Raw genomic sequence first — 26624 nt, forward strand, 5'->3', positions numbered from 1 at the left:
CTAACCTGTAGCACAGTGACATAGACATACTAACCTGTAGCACAGTGACATAGACACACACTAACCTGTAGCACAGTGACATAGACACACACTAACCTGTAGCACAGTGACATAGACACACACTAACCTGTAGCACAGTGACCATTAGCTGGATGCAACAGAACACAAAAATAGCCATTATTTTTGCAATAATGAATTGCCACAGCTATAGACAACGTTTTCAACAGAACAGAGGAAAAACAAATTCACAGCCATAATTTCACAAGTGTATTTATTTTCCTTCATTGAATTCCAATCAAATATTATTGTGCCACAGTATCCATTCATTATTCAATATTTGTACTTCATTTGAAGATAAAAAAAAGCATGAGCTTTGCCATTGTGCAATTGGCAGCCATTTGGTGGCATGTTCTTCCGAATGACTTTTGCTCAACCATTGAATGGAATGAACAAAGGCAGTGAGCCCACACACACAGACACACACACACACGAGCTATATAACTGGTCAAAGTCATTCAACCTTTTAAAACGATCAGGAGATTGACTCTAAACACCTAAGAGATTGTACATCTGGGACCATTTTAAGTTAACAGGAACATGGAGTGACAACATCGAAGGGAACTCAAAGTATTCACATAATATTGTTTCCCAGCGTAACATTTAGTCCTAGGAAAATGTCAAGACCGTGAACAATCCAAGCAGGCCTGCTCTGTCAGCCTTCATTTACAGGCCGTTACTTAAAGCCATCTACAGTGCAAAGTAAACATGTACTACACCATGAAGACAATGCATTATCCCTGGTCTACATGGTGTAGAGAACGTCATTTGCACCGACATTAGTGCATGTTGAGGCCAGCTTAAGGGCGATGCAGTTGTAGGTTCATTTAAAAAAAATAGCATGGACAGGGAGAGTTGCACAAGAGGACATCAACTTTGTTCAAATGTCACCTTTCTATCCAGCCTCTCTTGTCTTTCTCTGAAATAAAAACAGAAAGAATCAGAATCAGAAATCACCTTTACTCTACACAGACCCAGAATTTGTGACAAGGTGCTGCCAGCCATAGATTACAGAAACAGTAATGCTGTGTATAACAGGCTACTCAGACACACACACACACAACCCCACCGACCCATCTCCGACCCCCTGGGTGGTTTCTGACCGAGGCCCCTTGTCCTTCTTTGATGTGTCCTGCCGTGGCGCATTTTGGGGAGGACTAGGGCCTGTTGGGGCCTGCAGGGAAAAGATAGATGTGTCTGCAGCAAGGGGCCGAGGATGGAGCAAGGGGCCGAGGATGGAGCAAGGGACCGAGGACGGAGCAAGGGGCTGATATGGTATGGGTCTCTATGCCCTCTCTACACAGCATCAGAGGAAGTAGCAGAGTATCACGCAAACAAGACTTGGCCAGACCAGACCAGACCAGTGTGTGTGTGTGTGTGTGTCTCCATCAATGACAAGTGTGTGTTGACCCAAGGAAGGTGTCATGGTGTGTTTAATGGTATGAGTTCAAAGGAATGCCTTTGGTGAGCTTTCCCACATGTCCTTATCACCTCAGCATGTAACATATATGTAGATGTGTCCTTATTACCTCAGCATGTAACATGTAGGTAGATGTGTCCTTATTACCTCAGCATGTAACATGTATGTAGATGTGTCCTTATTACCTCAGCATGTAACATGTAGGTAGATGTGTCCTTATTACCTCAGCATGTAACATATATATAGATGTGTCCTTATTACCTCAGCATGTAACATGTGCGTAGATGTGTCCTTATTACCTCAGCATGTAACATTTGCGTAGATGTGTCCTTATTACCTCAGCATGTAACATGTATGTAGATGTGTCCTTATTACCTCAGCATGTAACATGTATGTAGATGTGTCCTTATTACCTCAGCATGTAACATGTATGTAGATGTGTCCTTATTGCCTCAGCATGTATCATATATGTAGATGTGTCCTTATTACCTCAGCATGCAACATATGTAGATGTGTCCTTATTACCTCAGCATGTAACATGTATGTAGATGTGTCCTTATTACCTCAGCATGTAACATGTATGTAGATGTGTCCTTATTACCTCAGCATGTAACATGTATGTAGATGTGTCCTTATTACCTCAGCATGTAACATGTATGTAGATGTGTCCTTATTACCTCAGCATGTAACATATATGTAGATGTGTCCTTATTACCTCAGCATGTAACATGTATGTAGATGTGTCCTTATTACCTCAGCATGTAACATGTATGTAGATGTGTCCTTATTACCTCAGCATGTAACATGTATGTAGATGTGTCCTTATTACCTCAGCATGTAACATGTATGTAGATGTGTCCTTATTACCTCAGCATGTAACATGTAGGTAGATGTGTCCTTATTACCTCAGCATGTAACATATAGATGTGTCCTTATAGCATGTAACATGTCCTTATTACCTCAGCATGTAACATATATGTAGATGTGTCCTTATTACCTCAGTATGTAGATGTGTCATTACCTCAGCATGTAACATGTATGTATGTGTCATGTATGTAGATTTGTAACATGTATGTAGATGTGTCCTTATTACCTCAGCATGTAACATGTATGTAGATGTGTCCTTATTACCTCAGCATGTAACATGTATGTAGATGTGTCCTTATTACCTCAGCATGTAACATGTAGATGTGTCCTTAGATGTAACATGTAGATGTGTCCTTATTACCTCAGCATGTAACATGTATGTAGATGTGTCCTTATTACCTCAGCATGCATGTATGTAGATGTGTCCTTAACATGCATGTAACATGTATGTAGATGTGTCCTTATTACCTCAGCATGTAACATGTATGTAGATGTGTCCTTATTACCTCAGCATGTAACATGTATGTAGATGTGTCCTTATTACCTCAGCATGTAACATGTATGTAGATGTGTCCTTATGTAGATGTAACATTATGTAGATGTGTCCTTATTACCTCAGCATGTAACATATATGTAGATGTGTCCTTATTACCTCAGCATGTAACATGTATGTAGATGTGTCCTTATTACCTCAGCATGTAACATGTATGTAGATGTGTCCTTATTACATGTAACATCAGATGTGTCCTTATTGCCTCAGCATGTAACATGTATGTAGATGTGTCCTTATTACCTCAGCATGTAACATGTATGTGTAGATGTGTCCTTAACCTCAGCATGTAGATGTGTCCTTATTACCTCAGCATGTAACATGTATGTAGATGTGTCCTTATTACCTCAGCATGTAACATGTGCGTAGATGTGTCCTTATTACCTCAGCATGTAACATTTAGATGTAGATGTGTAGATGTGTCCTTATTACCTCAGCATGTAACATATATGTAGATGTGTCCTTATTACCTCAGCATGTAACATGTATGTAGATGTGTCCTTATTACCTCAGCATGTAACATGTATGTAGATGTGTCCTTATTGCCTCAGCATGTAACATATATGTGTCCTTATTACCTCAGATGTGTCCTTATTACCTCAGCATGTAACATGTATGTAGAGATGTGTAACATGTATGTAGATGTGTCCTTATTACCTCAGCATGTAACATGTATGTAGATGTGTCCTTATTACCTCAGCATGTAACATGTATGTAGATGTGTCCTTATTACCTCAGCATGTAACATGTATGTAGATGTGTCCTTATTACCTCAGCATGTAACATGTATGTAGATGTGTCCTTATTGCCTCAGCATGTATCATGTATGTAGATGTGTCCTTATTACCTCAGCATGTAACATGTATGTAGATGTGTCCTTATTACCTCAGCATGTAACATGTATGTAGATGTGTCCTTATTACCTCAGCATGTAACATGTATGTAGATGTGTCCTTATTACCTCAGCATGTAACATGTAGGTAGATGTGTCCTTATTACCTCAGCATGTAACATGTATGTAGATGTGTCCTTAGATGTGTAACATGTATGTAGATGTGTCCTCAGCATGTAACATGTATGTAGATGTGTCCTTATTGCCTCAGCATGTAACATATATGTAGATGTGTCCTTATTACCTCAGCATGTAACATGTATGTAGATGTGTCCTTATTACCTCAGCATGTAACATGTATGTAGATGTGTCCTTATTACCTGTGTAACATGTATGTAGATGTGTCCTTATTACCTCAGCATGTAACATGTGTAGATGTGTCCTTATTACCTCAGCATGTAACATGTGCGTAGATGTGTCCTTATTACCTCAGCATGTAACATTTGCGTAGATGTGTCCTTATTACCTCAGCATGTAACATGTATGTAGATGTGTCCTTATTACCTCAGTAGAACATGTATGTAGATCCTTATTACCTCAGCATGTAACATGTATGTAGATGTGTCCTTATTACCTCAGCATGTAACATGTATGTAGATGTGTCCTTATTACCTCAGCATGTAACATGTATGTAGATGTGTCCTTATTACCTCAGCATGTAACATGTATGATAGATGTGTCCCTTATTACCTCAGCATGTAACATGTATGTAGATGTGTCCTTATTACCTCAGCATGTAACATGTATGTAGATGTGTCCTTATTACCTCAGCATGTAACATGTATGTAGATGTGTCCTTATTACCTCAGCATGTAACATGTATGTAGATGTGTCCTTATTACCTCAGCATGTAACATGTATGTAGATGTGTCCTTATTACCTCAGCATGTAACATGTATGTAGATGTGTCCTTATTACCTCAGCATGTAACATGTATGTAGATGTGTCCTTATTACCTCAGCATGTAACATGTATGTAGATGTGTCCTTATTACCTCAGCATGTAACATGTATGTAGATGTGTCCTTATTACCTCAGCATGTAACATGTATGTAGATGTGTCCTTATTACCTCAGCATGTAACATGTATGTAGATGTGTCCTTATTACCTCAGCATGTAACATGTATGTAGATGTGTCCTTATTACCTCAGCATGTAACATGTGTCCTTATGTAGATGTGTCCTTATTACCTCAGCATGTAACATGTATGTAGATGTGTCCTTATTACCTCAGCATGTAACATGTATGTAGATGTGTCCTTATTACCTCAGCATGTAACATGTATGTAGATGTGTCCTTATTACCTCAGCATGTAACATATATGTAGATGTGTCCTTATTACCTCAGCATGTAACATGTATGTAGATGTGTCCTTATTACCTCAGCATGTAACATGTATGTAGATGTGTCCTTATTACCTCAGCATGTAACATGTATGTAGATGTGTCCTTATTGCCTCAGCATGTATCATATGTAGATGTGTCCTCAGCATGTAACATGTATGTAGATGTGTCCTTATTACCTCAGCATGTAACATGTATGTAGATGTGTCCTTATTACCTCAGCATGTAACATGTATGTAGATGTGTCCTCAGCATGTAACATGTAGATGTAGATGTGTCCTTATTGCCTCAGCATGTAACATATATGTAGATGTGTCCTTATTACCTCAGCATGTAACATGTATGTAGATGTGTCCTTATTACCTCAGCATGTAACATGTATGATAGATGTGTCCCTTATTACCAGCATGTAACATGTATGTAGATGTGTCCTTATTACCTCAGCATGTAACATGTATGTAGATGTAGATGTAACATGTCCCTTATTACCTCAGCATGTAACATGTATGTAGATGTGTCCTTATTACCTCAGCATGTAACATGTATGTAGATGTGTCCTTATTACCTCAGCATGTAACATGTATGTAGATGTGTCCTTATTACCTCAGCATGTAACATGTATGTAGATGTGTCCTTATTACCTCAGCATGTAACATATATGTAGATGTAGATGTCCTTATTACCTCAGCATGTAACATGTATGTAGATGTGTCCTTATTACCTCAGCATGTAACATGTATGTAGATGTGTCCTTATTACCTCAGCATGTAACATGTATGTAGATGTGTCCTTATTACCTCAGCATGTAACATGTATGTAGATGTGTCCTTATTACCTCAGCATGTAACATGTATGTAGATGTGTCCTTATTACCTCAGCATGTAACATGTATGTAGATGTGTCCTTATGTATGTAACATGTATGTAGATGTGTCCTTATTACCTCAGCATGTAACATGTATGTAGATGTGTCCTTATTACCTCAGCATGTAACATGTATGTAGATGTGTCCTTATTACCTCAGCATGTATCATATATGTAGATGTGTCCTTATTACCTCAGCATGTAACATTATAGCATGTAACATGATGTGTGTCCTTATTACCTCAGCATGTAACATGTATGTAGATGTGTCCTTATTACCTCAGCATGTAACATGTATGTAGATGTGTCCTTATTACCTCAGCATGTAACATGTATGTAGATGTGTCCTTATTACCTCAGCATGTAACATGTATGTAGATGTGTCCTTATTGCCTCAGCATGTAACATATATGTAGATGTGTCCTTATTACCTCAGCATGTAACATATATGTAGATGTGTCCTTATTACCTCAGCATGTAACATGTATGTAGATGTGTCCTTATTACCTCAGCATGTAACATGTATGTAGATGTGTCCTTATTACCTCAGCATGTAACATGTATGTAGATGTGTCCTTATTACCTCAGCATGTAACATATATGTAGATGTGTCCTTATTACCTCAGCATGTAACATGTATGTAGATGTGTCCTTATTACCTCAGCATGTAACATGTATGTAGATGTGTCCTTATTACCTCAGCATGTAACATGTATGTAGATGTGTCCTTATTACCTCAGCATGTAACATGTATGTAGATGTGTCCTTATTACCTCAGCATGTAACATGTATGTAGATGTGTCCTTATTACCTCAGCATGTAACATGTATGTAGATGTGTCCTTATTACCTCAGCATGTAACATGTAGGTAGATGTGTCCTTATTACCTCAGCATGTAACATGTATGTAGATGTGTCCTTATTACCTCAGCATGTAACATGTATGTAGATGTGTCCTTATTACCTCAGCATGTAACATGTATGTAGATGTGTCCTTATTACCTCAGCATGTAACATGTATGTAGATGTGTCCTTATTACCTCAGCATGTAACATGTATGTAGATGTGTCCTTATTACCTCAGCATGTAACATGTATGTAGATGTGTCCTTATTACCTCAGCATGTAACATGTAGATGTGTCCTTAGATGTAACATGTGTAGATGTGTCCTTATTACCTCAGCATGTAACATGTATGTAGATGTGTCCTTATTACCTCAGATGTGTAGATGTGTCCTTATTACCTCAGCATGTAACATGTATGTAGATGTGTCCTTATTACCTCAGCATGTAACATGTATGTAGATGTGTCCTTATTGCCTCAGCATGTAACATGTATGTAGATGTGTCCTTATTACCTCAGCATGTAACATGTATGTAGATGTGTCCTTATTACCTCAGCATGTAACATGTATGTAGATGTGTCCTTATTACCTCAGCATGTAACATGTATGTAGATGTGTCCTTATTACCTCAGCATGTAACATGTATGTAGATGTGTCCTTATTGCCTCAGCATGTATCATATATGTAGATGTGTCCTTATTACCTCAGCATGTAACATGTATGTAGATGTGTCCTTATTACCTCAGCATGTAACATGTATGTAGATGTGTCCTTATTACCTCAGCATGTAACATGTATGTAGATGTGTCCTTATTACCTCAGCATGTAACATGTATGTAGATGTGTCTCCTCAGCATGTAACATATATGTAGATGTGTCCTTATTGCCTCAGCATGTAACATATATGTAGATGTGTCCTTATTACCTCAGCATGTAACATGTATGTAGATGTGTCCTTATTACCTCAGCATGTAACATATATGTAGATGTGTCCTTATTACCTCAGCATGTAACATGTATGTAGATGTGTCCTTATTACCTCAGCATGTAACATGTATGTAGATGTGTCCTTATTACCTCAGCATGTAACATATATGTAGATGTGTCCTTATTGCCTCAGCATGTAACATATATGTAGATGTGTCCTTATTGCCTCAGCATGTAACATATATGTAGATGTGTCCTTATTACCTCAGCATGTAACATGTATGTAGATGTGTCCTTATTACCTCAGCATGTAACATGTGCATAGATGTGTCCTTATTACCTCAGCATGTAACATGTGCGTAGATGTGTCCTTATTACCTCAGCATGTAACATGTGCGTAGATGTGTCCTTATTACCTCAGCATGTAACATGTGCGTAGATGTGTCCTTATTACCTCAGCATGTAACATGTATGTAGATGTGTCCTTATTACCTCAGCATGTAACATGTATGTAGATGTGTCCTTATTACCTCAGCATGTAACATGTGTCCTTATGCATGTAGATGTAGATCCTTATTATGTAGATGTGTCCCCTCAGCATGTAACATGTATGTAGATGTGTCCTTATTACCTCAGCATGTAACATGTGTCCTTATTGCCTCATGTAGATGTAGATGTGTCTTATTACCTCAGCATGTAACATGTATGTAGATGTGTCCTTATTACCTCAGCATGTAACATGTATGTAGATGTGTCCTTATTACCTCAGCATGTAACATGTATGTAGATGTGTCCTTACATGTATGTAGATGTGTCCTTATTACCTCAGCATGTAACATGTATGTAGATGTGTCCTTATTACCTCAGCATGTAACATATATGTAGATGTGTCCTTATTACCTCAGCATGTAACATGTATGTAGATGTGTCCTTATTAGCATGTAACATCAGATGTGTCCTTATTACCTCAGCATGTAACATGTATGTAGATGTGTCCTTATTACCTCAGCATGTAACATGTATGTAGATGTGTCCTTATTACCTCAGCATGTAACATGTATGTAGATGTGTCCTTATTGCCTCAGCATGTATCATATATGTAGATGTGTCCTTATTACCTCAGCATGTAACATATATGTAGATGTGTCCTTATTACCTCAGCATGTAACATGTATGTAGATGTGTCCTTATTACCTCAGCATGTAACATGTAGATGTAGATGTGTCCTTATTACCTCAGCATGTAACATGTATGTAGATGTGTCCTTATTACCTCAGCATGTAACATGTGCAGATGTGTCCTTATTACCTCAGCATGTAACATGTATGTAGATGTGTCCTTATTACCTCAGCATGTAACATATGTAGATGTGTCCTTATTACCTCAGCATGTAACATGATGTGATGTGTCCTTATTACCTCAGCATGTAACATGTATGTAGATGTGTCCTTATTACCTCAGCATGTAACATGTATGTAGATGTGTCCTTATTACCTCAGCATGTAACATGTATGTAGATGTGTCCTTATTACCTCAGCATGTAACATGTATGTAGATGTGTCCTTATTACCTCAGCATGTAACATGTATGTAGATGTGTCCTTATGTAACATATATGTAGATGTGTCCTCAGCATGTAACATGTATGTAGATGTGTCCTTATTACCTCAGCATGTAACATGTATGTAGATGTGTCCTTATTACCTCAGCATGTAACATGTATGTAGATGTGTCCTTATTACCTCAGCATGTAACATGTATGTAGATGTGTCCTTATTACCTCAGCATGTAACATGTATGTAGATGTGTCCTTATTACCTCAGCATGTAACATATATGTAGATGTGTGTCCTTATTACCTCAGCATGTAACATGTATGTAGATGTGTCCTTATTACCTCAGCATGTAACATGTATGTAGATGTGTCCTCAGCATGTAACATGTGTGTCCTTATTACCTCAGCATGTAACATGTATGTAGATGTGTCCTTATTACCTCAGCATGTAACATGTATGTAGATGTGTCCTTATTACCTCAGCATGTAACATGTATGTAGATGTGTCCTTATTACCTCAGCATGTAACATGTATGTAGATGTGTCCTTATTACCTCAGCATGTAACATGTATGTAGATGTGTCCTTATTACCTCAGCATGTAACATGTATGTAGATGTGTCCTTATTACCTCAGCATGTATCATATATGTAGATGTGTCCTTATTACCTCAGCATGTAACATATATGTAGATGTGTCCTTATTACCTCAGCATGTAACATGTATGTAGATGTAACATGTATGTCCTTATTACCTCAGCATGTAACATGTATGTAGATGTGTCCTTATTACCTCAGCATGTAACATGTATGTAGATGTGTCCTTATTGCCTCAGCATGTATCATATATGTAGATGTGTCCTTATTACCTCAGCATGTAACATATATGTAGATGTGTCCTTATTACCTCAGCATGTAACATGTATGTAGATGTGTCCTTATTACCTCAGCATGTAACATGTAGATGTGTCCTTATTACCTCAGCATGTAACATGTATGTAGATGTGTCCTTATTACCTCAGCATGTAACATGTATGTAGATGTGTCCTTATTACCTCAGCATGTATCATATATGTAGATGTGTCCTTATTACCTCAGCATGTAACATATATGTAGATGTGTCCTTATTACCTCAGCATGTAACATGTATGTAGATGTGTCCTTATTACCTCAGCATGTAACATGTATGTAGATGTGTCCTTATTACCTCAGCATGTAACATGTATGTAGATGTGTCCTTATTGCCTCAGCATGTATCATATATGTAGATGTGTCCTTATTACCTCAGCATGTAACATATATGTAGATGTGTCCTTATTACCTCAGCATGTAACATGTATGTAGATGTGTCCTTATTACCTCAGCATGTAACATGTATGTAGATGTGTCCTTATTGCCTCAGCATGTATCATATATGTAGATGTGTCCTTATTACCTCAGCATGTATCATAACATTACCTCAGCATGTAACATGATGTAGATGTGTCTTATTACCTCAGCATGTAACATGTATGTAGATGTGTCCTTATTACCTCAGCATGTAACATGTATGTAGATGTGTCCTTATTACCTCAGCATGTAACATGTATGTAGATGTGTCCTTATTACCTCAGCATGTAACATATATGTAGATGTGTCCTTATTACCTCAGCATGTATCCTTATTACCTCAGCATGTAGATGTGTCCTTATTACCTCAGCATGTAACATGTATAGATGTGTCCTTATTGCCTCATGTGTCCTTATTACCTCAGCATGTAACATGTATGTAGATGTGTCCTTATTACCTCAGCATGTAACATGTATGTAGATGTGTCCTTATTACCTCAGCATGTAACATGTATGTAGATGTGTCCTTATTGCCTCAGCATGTATCATATATGTAGATGTGTCCTTATTACCTCAGCATGTAACATATATGTAGATGTGTCCTTATTACCTCAGCATGTAACATGTATGTAGATGTGTCCTTATTACCTCAGCATCAGCATGTAACATGTATGTAGATGTGTCCTTATTACCTCAGCATGTAACATGTATGTAGATGTGTCCTTATTGCCTCAGCATGTATCATATATGTAGATGTGTCCTTATTACCTCAGCATGTAACATGTATGTAGATGTGTCCTTATTACCTCAGCATGTAACATGTATGTAGATGTGTCCTTATTATCATACCATCCTTATTACCTCAGCATGTAACATGTATGTAGATGTGTCCTTATTGCCTCAGCATGTATCATATATGTGTGTCCTTAGATGTGTCCTTATTCAGCATGTAACATCAGCATGTAACATATATGTAGATGTGTCCTTATTACCTCAGCATGTAACATGTATGTAGATGTGTCCTTATTACCTCAGCATGTAACATGTATGTAGATGTGTCCTCCTCAGCATGTAACATGTATGTAGATGTGTCCTTATTACCTCAGCATGTATCATATATGTAGATGTGTCCTTATTACCTCAGCATGTAACATGTATGTAGATGTGTCCTCAGCATGTATTATGCCTCAGCATGTATCATATATGTAGATGTGTCCTTATTACCTCAGCATGTAACATATATGTAGATGTGTCCTTATTACCTCAGCATGCATGTAACATGTAACATGTATGTAGATGTGTCCTTATTACCTCAGCATGTAACATGTATGTGTCCTTAGATGTGTCCTTATTGCCTCAGCATGTATCATATATGTAGATGTGTCCTTATTACCTCAGCATGTAACATATATGTAGATGTGTCCTTATTACCTCAGTAACATATATGTAGATGTGTCCTTATTACCTCAGCATGTAACATATATGTAGATGTGTCCTTATTACCTCAGCATGTAACATGTATGTAGATGTGTCCTTATTACCTCAGCATGTAACATGTATGTAGATGTGTCCTTATTACCTCAGCATGTAACATGTATGTAGATGTGTCCTTATTGCCTCAGCATGTATCATATATGTAGATGTGTCCTTATTACCTCAGCATGTAACATATATGTAGATGTGTCCTTATTACCTCAGCATGTAACATGTATGTAGATGTGTCCTTATTACCTCAGCATGTAACATGTATGTAGATGTGTCCTTATTACCTCAGCATGTAACATGTATGTAGATGTGTCCTTATTGCCTCAGCATGTATCATATATGTAGATGTGTCCTTATTACCTCAGCATGTAACATATATGTAGATGTGTCCTTATTACCTCAGCATGTAACATGTATGTAGATGTGTCCTTATTACCTCAGCATGTAACATGTATATAGATGTGTCCTTATTACCTCAGCATGTAACATGTATGTAGATGTGTCCTTATTGCCTCAGCATGTATCATATATGTAGATGTGTCCTTATTACCTCAGCATGTAACATGTATGTAGATGTGTCCTTATTACCTCAGCATGTAAAGCATGTAAAGTGAGTGTGTGATACCCCCTCTGGCCTCCGGTGCTCCCTATCCACACAGGTAATGACCTTTGACACTTATCTCCCTCCCTCTCTCTACGGATGAAAGCGAGGTGATCGTCAAACCTCATCAACCCTCTAAAAACAGGGCAGGTGCGCTCCCCTCTCCCCCTTACGGGTGTAAACCATAGTCGTTAATTTCTCTACCTTCAGAACACAGGCTGAACGCTCCAAGTGCACCTGGGAGCAGGGGCCAAGACAAACCATCCCTTGTCTTCCATAGGAGAGTTATGGCGGGGGGGCTCTTGATGTCTACGAGGTCAATAAAAATAGGTCTGTCATTTGGTTAGCTAGCGAGCCCAGGAGCTACGGCAGCTGGCTTCTGTTCCAGTAGTGTAGTGTACTGAGGGAGAGGTTTATCCACAGGGTGTATGCTACGTCACAAATGGCACCCTATTTCCCTATGGGGACCTAGTCAAAAATATTGCACTACATAGGGAAGAGGGTGCCATTTGGGACACAGCCTGGGTCTAGCCAAATATGAAGATATACTGTATCGTTTGATCAGATCAGAAGGGTTTTATGAGCGTGTGTGTGTGTCTGTGGTTTATGAGGGGCTCTCAGAGGCTGGCAGGTGGGATCAATGGTAATCATGAATCATCGTTTTCTTTGTTCATTGGGAATTAAGACATTCGTGGGATATCTATTTTATAATTTATATTTTATCTTATCTTATCAGGTAGCCTAGTGGTTAGAGTGTTGGGCCAGTAGAGTGTTGGGCCAGTAACTGAAAAGTTGCTGGATCGAATCCCATCGTTCTGCCCCTGAACAACAGACCTTCATTGTCAATAATGACCTGTTCTTAACTGACTTACCTAGTTAATAAAAAGTTTTTAAAAATTTAAAAATTACACTTTGTTTAAATTACCCCTATGTCTGTCTCTATAACATCTGTATAATGTACACTGAGTGGACAAAACATTAGGAACACCTGCTCTTTCCGTGACATAGATTGACCAGGTGAAAGCTATGATCCCTCATTGATGTCACTTGTTAAATCCACTTCAATCAGTGTAGATGAAGGGGAGGAGACGGGTTAAAGAAGGATTGTTAAGGCTTAAGACAATTGAAACATGGATCGTGTATGTGCCGAAAGATTGAAGTGCCTTTGAACTGGGTATGGTAGTAGGTGCCAGGCGCACCGGTTTGAGTGTGTCAAGAACAACAACACTAATGGGTTTTTCACGCTCAACAGTTTCCTGCGTGTATCAAGAATGGTCCACCACCCAAAGGACATCCAGCCAACTTAAACACGCATTGGAGTAAACATGAGCCAGCATCCCTTTCGACACCTTGTAGAGTCCCTGCCCTGGCAAATTGAGGCTGTTCTGAGGGCAAAAGGGGGTGCAACTCAATATTAGGAGGGTGTTCCTAATGTTTTGTACACTCAGTGTATATGGTCTATATAAAACCCTTTGTGGGTTGAAATGAAGACCATTGAAATCCTATAATTTAATTCAATGAAGAAGACATTCAAAAAGGGATGAACTCTCAGCTGGACAGGAAAAGCCTGGCATCATATCAATATCTTATCTATTTTATGCCGTCTGCCGACAACGTCTATATCATATCACACGTTTCTGTATGACATCCTGCTGAACGGGAGATTCACTGTCAGTTAGTTAAACATTCAACTCTGTGTCACTGGGATGAATGTCTGTTACCATGTGAAGAGGGAGACAGAGTAACTGTACACGTAGTGAAGGTGGAAGAACTACATCTGATTGAGTAGCATCGTCTTGAGACCTGGACATTGCTACTGTTTTTAGTAACAACCATCTAGCAGTATTAGGCTGGTGTGTAAAGCTAACAGGCTTTAGCTCAGTGGTGGGATCCCAGGAACAGACGGCCCAGGTATAAGACCCAATCTGTTACTGCAGATCACTGCTTTGGTTTCTTAGCTAAAACGTGTGTCCATGCTGTGTGTGTGTGTGTGTGTGTGTGTGTGTGTGTGTGTGTGTGTGTGTGTGTGTGTGTGTGTGTGTGTGTGTGTGTGTGTGTGTGTGTGTGTGTGTGTGTGTCTGTGCGCACGAGTGCGTGTGTGTCCGTGCGCGCAAGTGTGTCTGTGTTCGTGCGTGTGAGTTTGTGTCTGCGAGTGTGTGTGTGTGTGTGTGCGTGTGCGTGTGCGTGTGCGTGTGTGTGTGTGTGTGTGAGAGAAACAGTGAACACACCTTTTCTGATTCCTGAAGTGTAGATTGATCATCACCCCCATGGTTATCAGAGTAGCTATGGAAAACACAGAACCCAGCACCACTCCTAGGACATTATCTGGAACACAAACACCACAAACTATATAATACATACAGCTTTCTTCAAAATCAAAGACAAGTTACACACAACAAACTAATGTATCTCTCAGTGTAGAACAATTGATCAATGTGTTACTTATCAATGCAGCACAGGCAGAAGGAAACCAAGGAACTATATAATATGATTTGAAGAGGACTAGAAACACACACACACAAAGACAGACAGACAGATAGACAAACACACACACACACACACACACACACACACACACACACACACACACACACACACACACACACACAGACAGATCACATGCTCCCTGAAGTTTTCCAATTAATCTCTCCATATGGTGGTTAGCTCCACATCTAACCACCATATGTACTGGCCCTCAGATGCTGGAGCAGAGGCCTCCTGAGTCCCTCTACCAGGCCAGGCCCAAAACCTGGGGCACAGGTTGACAGGCGGCCCTGATAAAAGACCTGCCTGTGGGCCTAGAGGCTATGAGCGCAGGGAGACTGGGAAGTCAGGTCTAACATTCCTCTGATCCTGGTTCAATAGCCTCAGGCAGATCATTACTTCACTACCCCCCCACCCCCACCCAATCTCATAGTACAGCCCAAGGGAGCAATAGAGGAATGCATCAGTGATCACACTGGACCATCACATTACCCCAGAGGGGGAGATGGGGGGGGGGATCACAGGGACACCCCACAACATATGTACATGTAGGGTAATGGAGGGAAGAGGTTGAGAAGCTATAGCAGATAAGAAATAGGCTTTAATACAGACATAACCCTACTTTATGGTTAGGTGGATGTCACAAAAACAGTGGGAAACTCATTTCATCTTCTTGTTTATCTGTTGAAAACCACATTGATCCAAGGAACACATTATTAGATGCCCAGTAACTTTTTCCATTAGAAAGTATTACTGCACTTTAAATCCCATCCTGGATTCAAGCTATCTGACAGAACCAGACTACAGCTCCAAGTTTGAATGAACAGTTCTGCTGCAGTATTTCATGTGAAAGTCTGGGGAGAAAAGCAAGGATATAAACTAATCTCTCTTACAGCCCTTTGTACACATGCAAACACACAACCCATCCTCTAGTAGATATCATATCAACCATCCTCTAGTAGATATCATATCACCCATCCTCTAGTAGATATCATATCACCCATCCTCCAGTAGATATCATATCACCCATCCTCTAGTAGATATCATATCACCCATCCTCCAGTAGATATCATATCACCCATCCTCCAGTAGATATAATATCAACCATCCTCCAGTAGATATCATATCACCCATCCTCCAGTAGATATCATATCACCCATCCTCCAGTAGATATCATATCACCCATCCTCCAGTAGATATCATATCACCCATCCTCTAGTAGATATCATATCACCCATCCTCCAGTAGATATCATATCACCCATCCTCTAGTAGATATCATATCACCCATCCTCTAGTAGATATCATATCACCCATCCTCTAGTAGATATCATATCACCCATCCCCCAGTAGATATCATATCACCCATCCTCCAGTAGATATCATATCACCCATCCTCTAGTAGATATCATATCACCCATCCTCCAGTAGATATCATATCACCCATCCTCCAGTAGATATCATATCACCCATCCTCCAGTAGATATCATATCACCCATCCTCCAGTAGATATCATATCAACCATCCTCTAGTAGATATCATATCACCCATCCTCCAGTAGATATCATATCACCCATCCTCCAGTAGATATCATATCACCCATCCTCCAGTAGATATCATATCACCCATCCTCCAGTAGATATCATATCACCCATCCTCCAGTAGATATCATATCACCCATCCTCCAGTAGATATCATATCACCCATCCTCCAGTAGATATCATATCACCCATCCTCCAGTAGATATCATATCACCCATCCTCCAGTAGATATCATATTACCCATCCTCCAGTAGATATAATATCACCCATCCTCTAGTAGATATCATATCACCCATCCTTCAGTAGATATCATATCACCCATCCTCCAGTAGATATCATATCACCCATCCTCCAGTAGATATCATATCACCAATCCTCCAGTAGATATCATATCACCAATCCTCTAGTAGATATCATATCACCCATCCTCCAGTAGATATCATATCACCCATCCTCCAGTAGATATCATATTACCCATCCTTCAGTAGATATCGTATCACCCATCCTCCAGTAGATATATCACCCATCCTCCAGTAGATATATCACCCATCCTCCAGTAGATATCATATCACCCATCCTCCAGTAGATATCATATCACCCATCCTCCAGTAGATATCATATTACCCATCCTCCAGTAGATATCATATTACCCATCCTCCAGTAGATATCATATCACCCATCCTCTATTTGATCACTTTTTCAATTGTACTTTACACTTTCTCTAACTTGCGGTCTTTCAAACATATGCGTGTGTTTGGTGTACAGGACAGTCAAAACACACAGAACGTGAGAGTGCCATTAAGCCGTTGTTTACAACTAGCTAGTCTGTATGAGGGCTCTTAGAAGGCCAGTACAGGCTGATAACGGTGGAAGCCTGAGAGGCTGTGAGTTAAACCCACATAACATTACAGTCAACTGAATCAGTGGCACAGAGATCAAAAGAACCTTGTCACAGACAATCTGGGTACACACCAAAATGGCACCCTATTCCCTATATAGTGCACTACTTTTGACCAGAGCCCTATTGACCCCTCCTTAAAAGTAGTGCACTAAACAAGAAATAGGGTGCCATTTGGGACGTATCCACAGCCATTCTATTTTTCCATTACTCTGCTTTAAAGTCAAGGAGAGTAACCTTCAAGTGTGCAGCGTCTCTCTTCACGCTCCGTTTCCCCACACAGTTTGGAGAATAAGGAGAAAGGAAAACACCATCACATGGAGGTGAGAGAAGGTGTCTCTTTAGGATGCTGCAGTACCTCTATCACTCTCACTTTACCCCCGGGCCTCCCGAGTGGCGCAGCGGTCTAAGGCGCTGCATCTCTGTGCTAGAGGCGTCACTACAGACACCCTGGTTCAAATCCAGGCTGTATCACAACCGGTCGTGATTGGGAGTCTCATAGGGTGGCGCACAATTGGCCCAGCGTCGTCTGGGTTTGGCCGGTGAAGGCCGTCATTGTAAATAAGAATTTGTTCTTAACTGACTTGCCTAGTTAAATAAAAAAATATAAAATAATATCACCACTGTCCCAACCACACATTCTCTCCCTCCATTCTCCACCCTTCCTCCATCCTTCGTAGGACACTCTCTCCTTCTCCACATGTCTTCTCTTCTCCCTTCCCCCCAAGGAGATAAGGAGCACTGTGATTCTATCTTTCACCTATCCCCCTGATGGACACATCACCTATGGCTGGGTTTTTACATGTCTGCAGATGCCATCCCAGTTCATCCTGCTGTATCAGATCTCCAGTCCACTACCTACTCATCCGGACTGGAGTCTGTCCAAAAAGATGGATGGAGGGAGAGAGTGGGGAGACTGTCCCACAGCCCACTGTACTGTGAAACCGGGCTGTGATGTCACGAGGGTCTGTATTGAGAAACAAGGCTAAACTTATGAAAACTCATTCATCGTCTGACAATGATCGGAGGTTACGTGTCAAGGATGATAAACAGAGGTTACAGTGGGGCAAAAAAGTATTTGGTCAGCCACCAATTGTGCAAGTTCTCCCACTTAAAAAGATGAGAGAGGCCTGTAATTTTCATTAGAGGTATACTTCAACTATGACAGACAACTATGGAGGACAGAGGAGCCTCTTAAAGAAGACGTTACAGGTCTGCGAGAGCCAGAAATCGTGCTTGTTTGTAGGTGACCAAATACTTATTTTCCATCATCATTTGCAAATAAATTAATTAAAAATCCTACAATGTGATTTTCTGGATTTTTTTTCTCTCATTTTGTCTGTCATAGTTGAAGTGTCTCATCTTTTTAAGTGGGAGAACTTGCACAATTGGTGGCTGACTAAATACTTTTTTGCCCCACTGTACGTTTCGAGGATGATAAACAGAGGTTGCGTGTCGAGGATGATAAACAGAGGTTGCGTGTCGAGGATGATAAACAGAGGTTGCGTGTCGAGGATGATAAACAGAGGTTGCGTGTCGAGGATGATAAACAGAGGTTGCGTGTCGAGGATGATAAACAGAGGTTGCGTGAGGAGGATGATAAACAGAGGTTGCGTGAGGAGGATGATAAACAGAGGTTGCGTGTCGAGGATGATAAACAGAGGTTGCGTGTCGAGGATGATAAACAGAGGTTGCGTGTCGAGGATGATAAACAGAGGTTGCGTGAGGAGGATGATAAACAGAGGTTGCGTGTCGAGGATGATAAACAGAGGTTGCGTGTCGAGGATGATAAACAGAGGTTGTGTATGCAGAATGTGTTGTTTACACACTATCACAAGCACACCAAGTATTCACTGTTTCATACTGCATGATGCAGCCACCACCATGCTTCACCGTAGGGGTGGTGCCAGGTTTCCTCCAGACGTGACGCTTGCCATTCAGGTGAAAGAGTTCCATCTTGGTGTCATCAGGGCAGAGAATCTTGTTTCTCATGGTCCGAGAGTCTTTAGGTGCCTTTTGGCAAACTTCAAGCGGTCGGTCATGTGCCTTTTACTGAGGAGTGGCTTCTGTCTGGCCCCTCTACCATAGATGCCTGATTGATGGAGTGCTACAGAGATGGTTGTGCTTCTGGAAGGTTCTCCCATCTCCACAAAGGAACTCTAGAGCACTGTCAGTGACCATCGGGTTATTGGTCACCTCCCTGACTAAGGCCCTTCTCCCGCGATTTCTTAGTTTGGCAGGGCGGCCAGCTCTAGGATGAGTCTTGGTGGTTCCAATCTTCCTCCATTTAAGAATGGTGGAGGCCATTGTGTTCTTGAGGACCTTCAATGCTGCAGAAATGTTTTGATACCCTTCCCCAGATCTGTGCCTCGACACAATCCTGTCTCGGAGCTCTACAGACAATTCCTTCGACCTCATCGCTTGGTTTTTGCTCTGACATGCACTGTCTACTGTGGGACCTTATATAGACAGATGTGTGGCTTTCCAAATCATGTCCAATCAACTGAATTTACCACAGGTGGACTCCTAATCAAGTTGTAGAAACATCTCAAGGATGATCCATGGAAACAGGATGCACCTGAGCCAATTTCAGTTTTAATACATTAAATTAAAAAATTTAAAAACCTGTTTTCACTTTGTCATTATTGGATATTGTGTGTAGATGGATGAGGGGGAAAAAATGATTTAATACATTTTAGAATAAGGCTGTAACGTAACAAAATGTGGAAAAAGAGAAGGGGTCTGAATACATTCTGAATGCACTGTATGAAATAAATTGTGCTTATTTCTAAAGTGCATATCTAAATATGAGTTACTTTCTGTAGCGATGACAGTTCACCAGAATCCTCCATCGTGGGTTTATTAGAAGTTCAGAGCACTTTACATTTCAGAGGAGGACTTGACTGTCAAAACCTGACGAGAAATACTGGAAATAAATATGAACAAGTATAAATAATACCTCCCCTGTAATATGGAAATGGTGTGTCTGTGTTTCTCAACTCTGCTCTGATCCAAAACACAAGCTCCCTCCCCCAGGTCTTTGTGACCGAGAGAGAGAGAGAGATGCAGATGAGAAAGAATATGAAAAAATAAAAAGAGAAGAAGTGAAGATAGAGAGCCTCTTTAATCACAATAGATTGTTTACTCTGAGGTCCCAGACAGGGACCTTGTTTATTCAGGAAGGTTCCCTTACAGAGACAGTGGTGCAGAGGGACATGACAGGTTTAAATGTCTTGCACTGTGATGGCATTTCAAGTTCCTCCTCTCTATACAACCTGCTTCTTCAATTCCGACACACACTCTGTTTCTCTCCCTTTGTCTACATTGACATTTGAGTTATTTAGCAGACGTTCTTATCCAGAGCGATTTACAGGAGCAATTAGGGTCAAGGTGCCTTGCTCAAGGGCACAGACAGATTTTTCACCTAGTCGGCTCGGGATTCGAACCAGCAACCTTTCATTTACTGGCCCAGCGCTCTTAACCACTAAGATACCTGCCGACAGTCTCTCGCAATTTCTGCACTATGCCTTGTTGCCATATGGAAATAAACAGAGCAAGACCTTTTCATTATTTTATTTCCTCTGCCTTTTTCAGTCAGCATCTCTACCTTTCTCTCTCTCTCTTTTCATCTGTCCTCTGCTGCTGTCATTTCGACTTTAATCATCTCCTCCGCTCCTCCTCTGAGCGTGACTTGTCCCAGCCCACTTCTACAACTTGATGATTCTTTCTCCAGAGTCCTTTTTGAAGTTTGGGACTTTCTCTCTCACCCTTCCACTGCGTGACTCATCTCCCACGCCGAAGAATATTAAAATGGATTAGCAAAATAAATTACCCCTGATAAAGGTCATTTATCCCTGATAAAGGTAATTTATCATACACAGAACCAGGTTCAAATACTATTTCCAATCAATCAAATACTTTATCTGTGGTTTATTGAGTTTGTCTGGCGGTATGAAACTTATTGAATTCCCAAAACGGCAAACCCCACCCATCTAGCGCTCAAAGTAAATTAAATATATATATATTTTTTTTAAATAATTTTTTTCCCCCGTTTTCCCCCGTTTTCATGACTTCATCGCTGCAACTCCCCAACGGGCTCGGGAGAAGCGAACGTCGAGTCATGAGTCCCCTGAAACATGACGTGCCAAGCTGCTTTTCTTAACACTCGCTCTCTTCACCCGGAAGCTGCACCAACTGATGACTGAGTCAGCCTGTAGGTGCCCGGCCCGCCAAAAGGAGTCGCTACAGCGCAATGAGCCAAGTAAAGCCCCCCTGGCCAAACCTTCCCTTAACCCGGGCGATGCTGGAAACAATTGTGAGCCCCCCCTATGGTACTCCCAGTCACGGCCGGTTGTGACAGAGCCTGGGATCGAACCCCAGGCTGTAGTGACGCCGCAACACTGCGATGCAGTGCCACAGACCGCTGCACCACTTGGGAGGCCGTATATATATATATATATATGAAAGATTTTAAATAGTATCTGCTCCAGTGGAGGCTGGTGGGAAGAGCTGTAGGAGGACGGGCTCATTGTAATGGCTGGAATAGATTCAATGGAATGGTATCAAACACATCAAACACATGGAAACCACACTTTTGACTCTGTTCATTTATTCCATCTCAACCATTACAATGAGCCCGTCCTCCTATAGCGCCTCCCCCACCAGCCTCCACTGATCTGCTCATACAGTATGTGTACATGACGTGGTACATTGTCAATGGAAGCCAATAAATTATAATTAGGGACTGGCAGAGCTCCAGTTCTGGTGACAACAAATGTTGATCTCCTTTGACAGAGAGAACTGTGTGTCACCTCTCCTGTCACATCAAATCACATTTTTATTGTCACGTGTCGTAAACAACAGTGAATTTCCCACAAGGCTAACTACTCTGGATGTAGAGACCTCTGTTCTCCTGTATCACCCTGCCCTTTACTACAGCTAACTACTCTGGATGTGGAGACCTCTGTTCTCCTGTATCACCCTGCCCTTTACTACAGCTAACTACTCTGGATGTGGAGACCTCTGTTCTCCTGTATCACCCTGCCCTTTACTACAGCTAACTACTCTGGATGTGGAGACCTCTGTTCTCCTGTATCACCCTGCCCTTTACTACAGCTAACTACTCTGGATGTGGAGACCTCTGTTCTCCTGTACCACCCTGCCCTTTACTACAGCTAACTACTCTGGATGTAGAGACCTCTGTTCTCCTGTATCACCCTGCCCTTTACTACAGCTAACTACTCTGGATGTGGAGACCTCTGTTCTCCTGTACCACCCTGCCCTTTACTACAGCTAACTACTCTGGATGTGGAGACCTCTGTTCTCCTGTATCACCCTGCCCTTTACTACAGCTAACTACTCTGGATGTAGAGACCTCTGTTCTCCTGTATCACCCTGCCCTTTACTACAGCTAACTACTCTGGATGTGGAGACCTCTGTTCTCCTGTACCACCCTGCCCTTTACTACAGCTAACTACTCTGGATGTGGAGACCTCTGTTCTCCTGTACCACCCTGCCCTTTACTACAGCTAACTACTCTGGATGTGGAGACCTCTGTTCTCCTGTATCACCCTGCCCTTTACTACAGCTAACTACTCTGGATGTAGAGACCTCTGTTCTCCTGTATCACCCTGCCCTTTACTACAGCTAACTACTCTGGATGTGGAGACCTCTGTTCTCCTGTACCACCCTGCCCTTTACTACAGCTAACTACTCTGGATGTAGAGACCTCTGTTCTCCTGTATCACCCTGCCCTTTACTACAGCTAACTACTCTGGATGTAGAGACCTCTGTTCTCCTGTATCACCCTGCCCTTTACTACAGCTAACTACTCTGGATGTAGAGACCTCTGTTCTCCTGTATCACCCTGCCCTTTACTACAGCTAACTACTCTGGATGTGGAGACCTCTGTTCTCCTGTATCACCCTGCCCTTTACTACAGCTAACTACTCTGGATGTGGAGACCTCTGTTCTCCTGTATCACCCTGCCCTTTACTACAGCTAACTACTCTGGATGTAGAGACCTCTGTTCTCCTGTATCACCCTGCCCTTTACTACAGCTAACTACTCTGGATGTGGAGACCTCTGTTCTCCTGTACCACCCTGCCCTTTACTACAGCTAACTACTCTGGATGTGGAGACCTCTGTTCTCCTGTATCACCCTGCCCTTTACTACAGCTAACTACTCTGGATGTGGAGACCTCTGTTCTCCTGTATCACCCTGCCCTTTACTACAGCTAACTACTCTGGATGTAGAGACCTCTGTTCTCCTGTATCACCCTGCCCTTTACTACAGCTAACTACTCTGGATGTGGAGACCTCTGTTCTCCTGTACCACCCTGCCCTTTACTACAGCTAACTACTCTGGATGTGGAGACCTCTGTTCTCCTGTATCACCCTGCCCTTTACTACAGCTAACTACTCTGGATGTGGAGACCTCTGTTCTCCTGTATCACCCTGCCCTTTACTACAGCTAACTACTCTGGATGTAGAGACCTCTGTTCTCCTGTATCACCCTGCCCTTTACTACAGCTAACTACTCTGGATGTAGAGACCTCTGTTCTCCTGTATCACCCTGCCCTTTACTACAGCTAACTACTCTGGATGTGGAGACCTCTGTTCTCCTGTATCACCCTGCCCTTTACTACAGCTAACTACTCTGGATGTAGAGACCTCTGTTCTCCTGTATCACCCTGCCCTTTACTACAGCTAACTACTCTGGATGTGGAGACCTCTGTTCTCCTGTATCACCCTGCCCTTTACTACAGCTAACTACTCTGGATGTGGAGACCTCTGTTCTCCTGTATCACCCTGCCCTTTACTACAGCTAACTACTCTGGATGTGGAGACCTCTGTTCTCCTGTATCACCCTGCCCTTTACTACAGCTAACTACTCTGGATGTGGAGACCTCTGTTCTACTGTATCACCCTGCCCTTTACTACAGCTAACTACTCTGGATGTGGAGACCTCTGTTCTCCTGTATCACCCTGCCCTTTACTACAGCTAACTACTCTGGATGTGGAGACCTCTGTTCTCCTGTATCACCCTGCCCTTTACTACAGCTAACTACTCTGGATGTAGAGACCTCTGTTCTCCTGTATCACCCTGCCCTTTACTACAGCTAACTACTCTGGATGTAGAGACCTCTGTTCTCCTGTATCACCCTGCCCTTTACTACAGCTAACTACTCTGGATGTGGAGACCTCTGTTCTCCTGTATCACCCTGCCCTTTACTACAGCTAACTACTCTGGATGTAGAGACCTCTGTTCTCCTGTATCACCCTGCCCTTTACTACAGCTAACTACTCTGGATGTGGAGACCTCTGTTCTCCTGTATCACCCTGCCCTTTACTACAGCTAACTACTCTGGATGTGGAGACCTCTGTTCTCCTGTATCACCCTGCCCTTTACTACAGCTAACTACTCTGGATGTGGAGACCTCTGTTCTCCTGTATCACCCTGCCCTTTACTACAGCTAACTACTCTGGATGTGGAGACCTCTGTTCTCCTGTATCACCCTGCCCTTTACTACAGCTAACTACTCTGGATGTGGAGACCTCTGTTCTCCTGTATCACCCTGCCCTTTACTACAGCTAACTACTCTGGATGTTTATGCTACTCTACAACTGCCGTAGTGACTCACACAGGGTGAGGACAACACAGACAAAGCATTTCCTGTCTCTACTGTCACTGTTTAGTGTTTGTCAGCTCCCCATGGGCAGATGCTGCGTGTTGACTGAGAGAATCTGCCAGGACTGAATGGGAGGAGTGAGATCCGAGCAGCATTAGTTCCGGTTTTGTGGGTTGTAGTCATTGGTTATTTGGACGTATCAGGATTGGGGAAAGGCGGTGTTTAAACTGCATCAACACGAATGCTTTGAGTGCTGAGAGTTTCGTTTTGTGAGGGTGGAGACTTTGTTTTTGCCGGAACTCTCAATGTCTAATTTTATTTTATTATTATTTTTTATTTCACCTTTATTTAACCAGGTAGGCTAGTTGAGAACAAGTTCTCATTTGCAACTGCGACCTGGCCAAGATAAAGCATAGCAGTGTGAACAGACAACACAGAGTTACACATGGAATAAACAATTAACAAGTCAATAACACAGTAGAAAAAAGAGAGTCTATATACATTGTGTGCAAAAGGCATGAGGAGTTAGGCGAATAATTTCAATTTTGCAGATTAACACTGGAGTGATAAATGATCAGATGGTCATGTACAGGTAGAGATATTGGTGTGCAAAAGAGCAGAAAATGAATTAAATAAAAACAGTGTGGGGATGAGGTAGGTGAAAATGGGTGGGCTATTTACCAATAGACTATGTACAGCGGCAGCGATCGGTGAGCTGCTCAGACAGCTGATGTTTGAAGTTGGTGAGGGCGATGAAAGTCTCCAACTTCAGCGATTTTTGCAATTCGTTCCAGTCACAGGCAGCAGAGTACTGGAACGAAAGGCGGCCAAATGAGGTGTTGGCTTTTGGGATGATCAGTGAGATACACCTGCTGGAGCGCGTGCTACGGATGGGTGTTGCCATCGTGACCAGTGAACTGAGATAAGGCGGAGCTTTACCTAGCATGGACTTGTAGATGACCTGGAGCCAGTGGGTCTGGCGACGAATATGTAGCGAGGGCCAGCCGACTAGAGCATACAAGTCGCAGTGGTGGGTTGTATAAGGTGCTTTAGTGACAAAACGGATGGCACTGTGATAAACTGCATCCAGTTTGCTGAGTAGAGTGTTGGAAGCAATTTTGTAGATGACATCGCCGAAGTCGAGGATTGGTAGGATGGTCAGTTTTACTAGGGTAAGCTTGGCGGCGTGAGTGAAGGAGGCTTTGCTGCGGAATAGAAATCCGACTCTTGATTTGATTTTCGATTGGAAATGTTTGAGGTGAGTCTGGAAGGAGAGTTTGCAGTCTAGCCAGACACCTAGGTACTTATAGATGTCCACATATTCAAGGTCGGAACCATCCAGTG

General features: G+C 41.6%; 1 protein-coding gene and 1 long non-coding RNA gene across 51 annotated transcripts in view; both read right to left on the reverse strand.

Moving 5' to 3' along the window:
* Positions 1-1592: 1592 nt before the first annotated feature.
* On the reverse strand, positions 1593-13020 carry LOC127911757 (uncharacterized). 50 transcript variants are annotated; one of them, XR_008079273.1, is made up of 12 exons: positions 12677-13020; positions 12335-12562; positions 12107-12296; positions 11334-11409; positions 11062-11289; positions 10369-10748; positions 10069-10144; positions 8729-8956; positions 4177-4252; positions 3203-3240; positions 2155-2382; positions 1593-1966 (listed from the first exon to the last, which is right to left on the reverse strand). It is a non-coding gene; the product is annotated as an uncharacterized LOC127911757 (long non-coding RNA). The 50 variants fall into 50 exon arrangements; XR_008079263.1 differs by having other exon boundaries at positions 12107-12372; XR_008079243.1 differs by having other exon boundaries at positions 12145-12562.
* A 1919-nt stretch (positions 13021-14939) lies between these two features.
* The window catches only part of LOC118358571 (sushi domain-containing protein 2-like), a gene marked incomplete at its 3' end in the record, with an annotated part of 40914 nt that continues 29229 nt past the window's right edge, over positions 14940-26624 (reverse strand). Inside the window, exon 14 of the mRNA XM_035736529.2 lies at positions 14940-15052. Within this exon, the coding sequence (XP_035592422.2) occupies positions 14940-15052 (113 nt within the window). The remainder of the gene's footprint in view (positions 15053-26624) is intronic.

Source organism: Oncorhynchus keta, chromosome 25 (assembly GCF_023373465.1).
Source record: "Oncorhynchus keta strain PuntledgeMale-10-30-2019 chromosome 25, Oket_V2, whole genome shotgun sequence".
Lineage (NCBI taxonomy): Eukaryota > Metazoa > Chordata > Actinopteri > Salmoniformes > Salmonidae > Oncorhynchus > Oncorhynchus keta.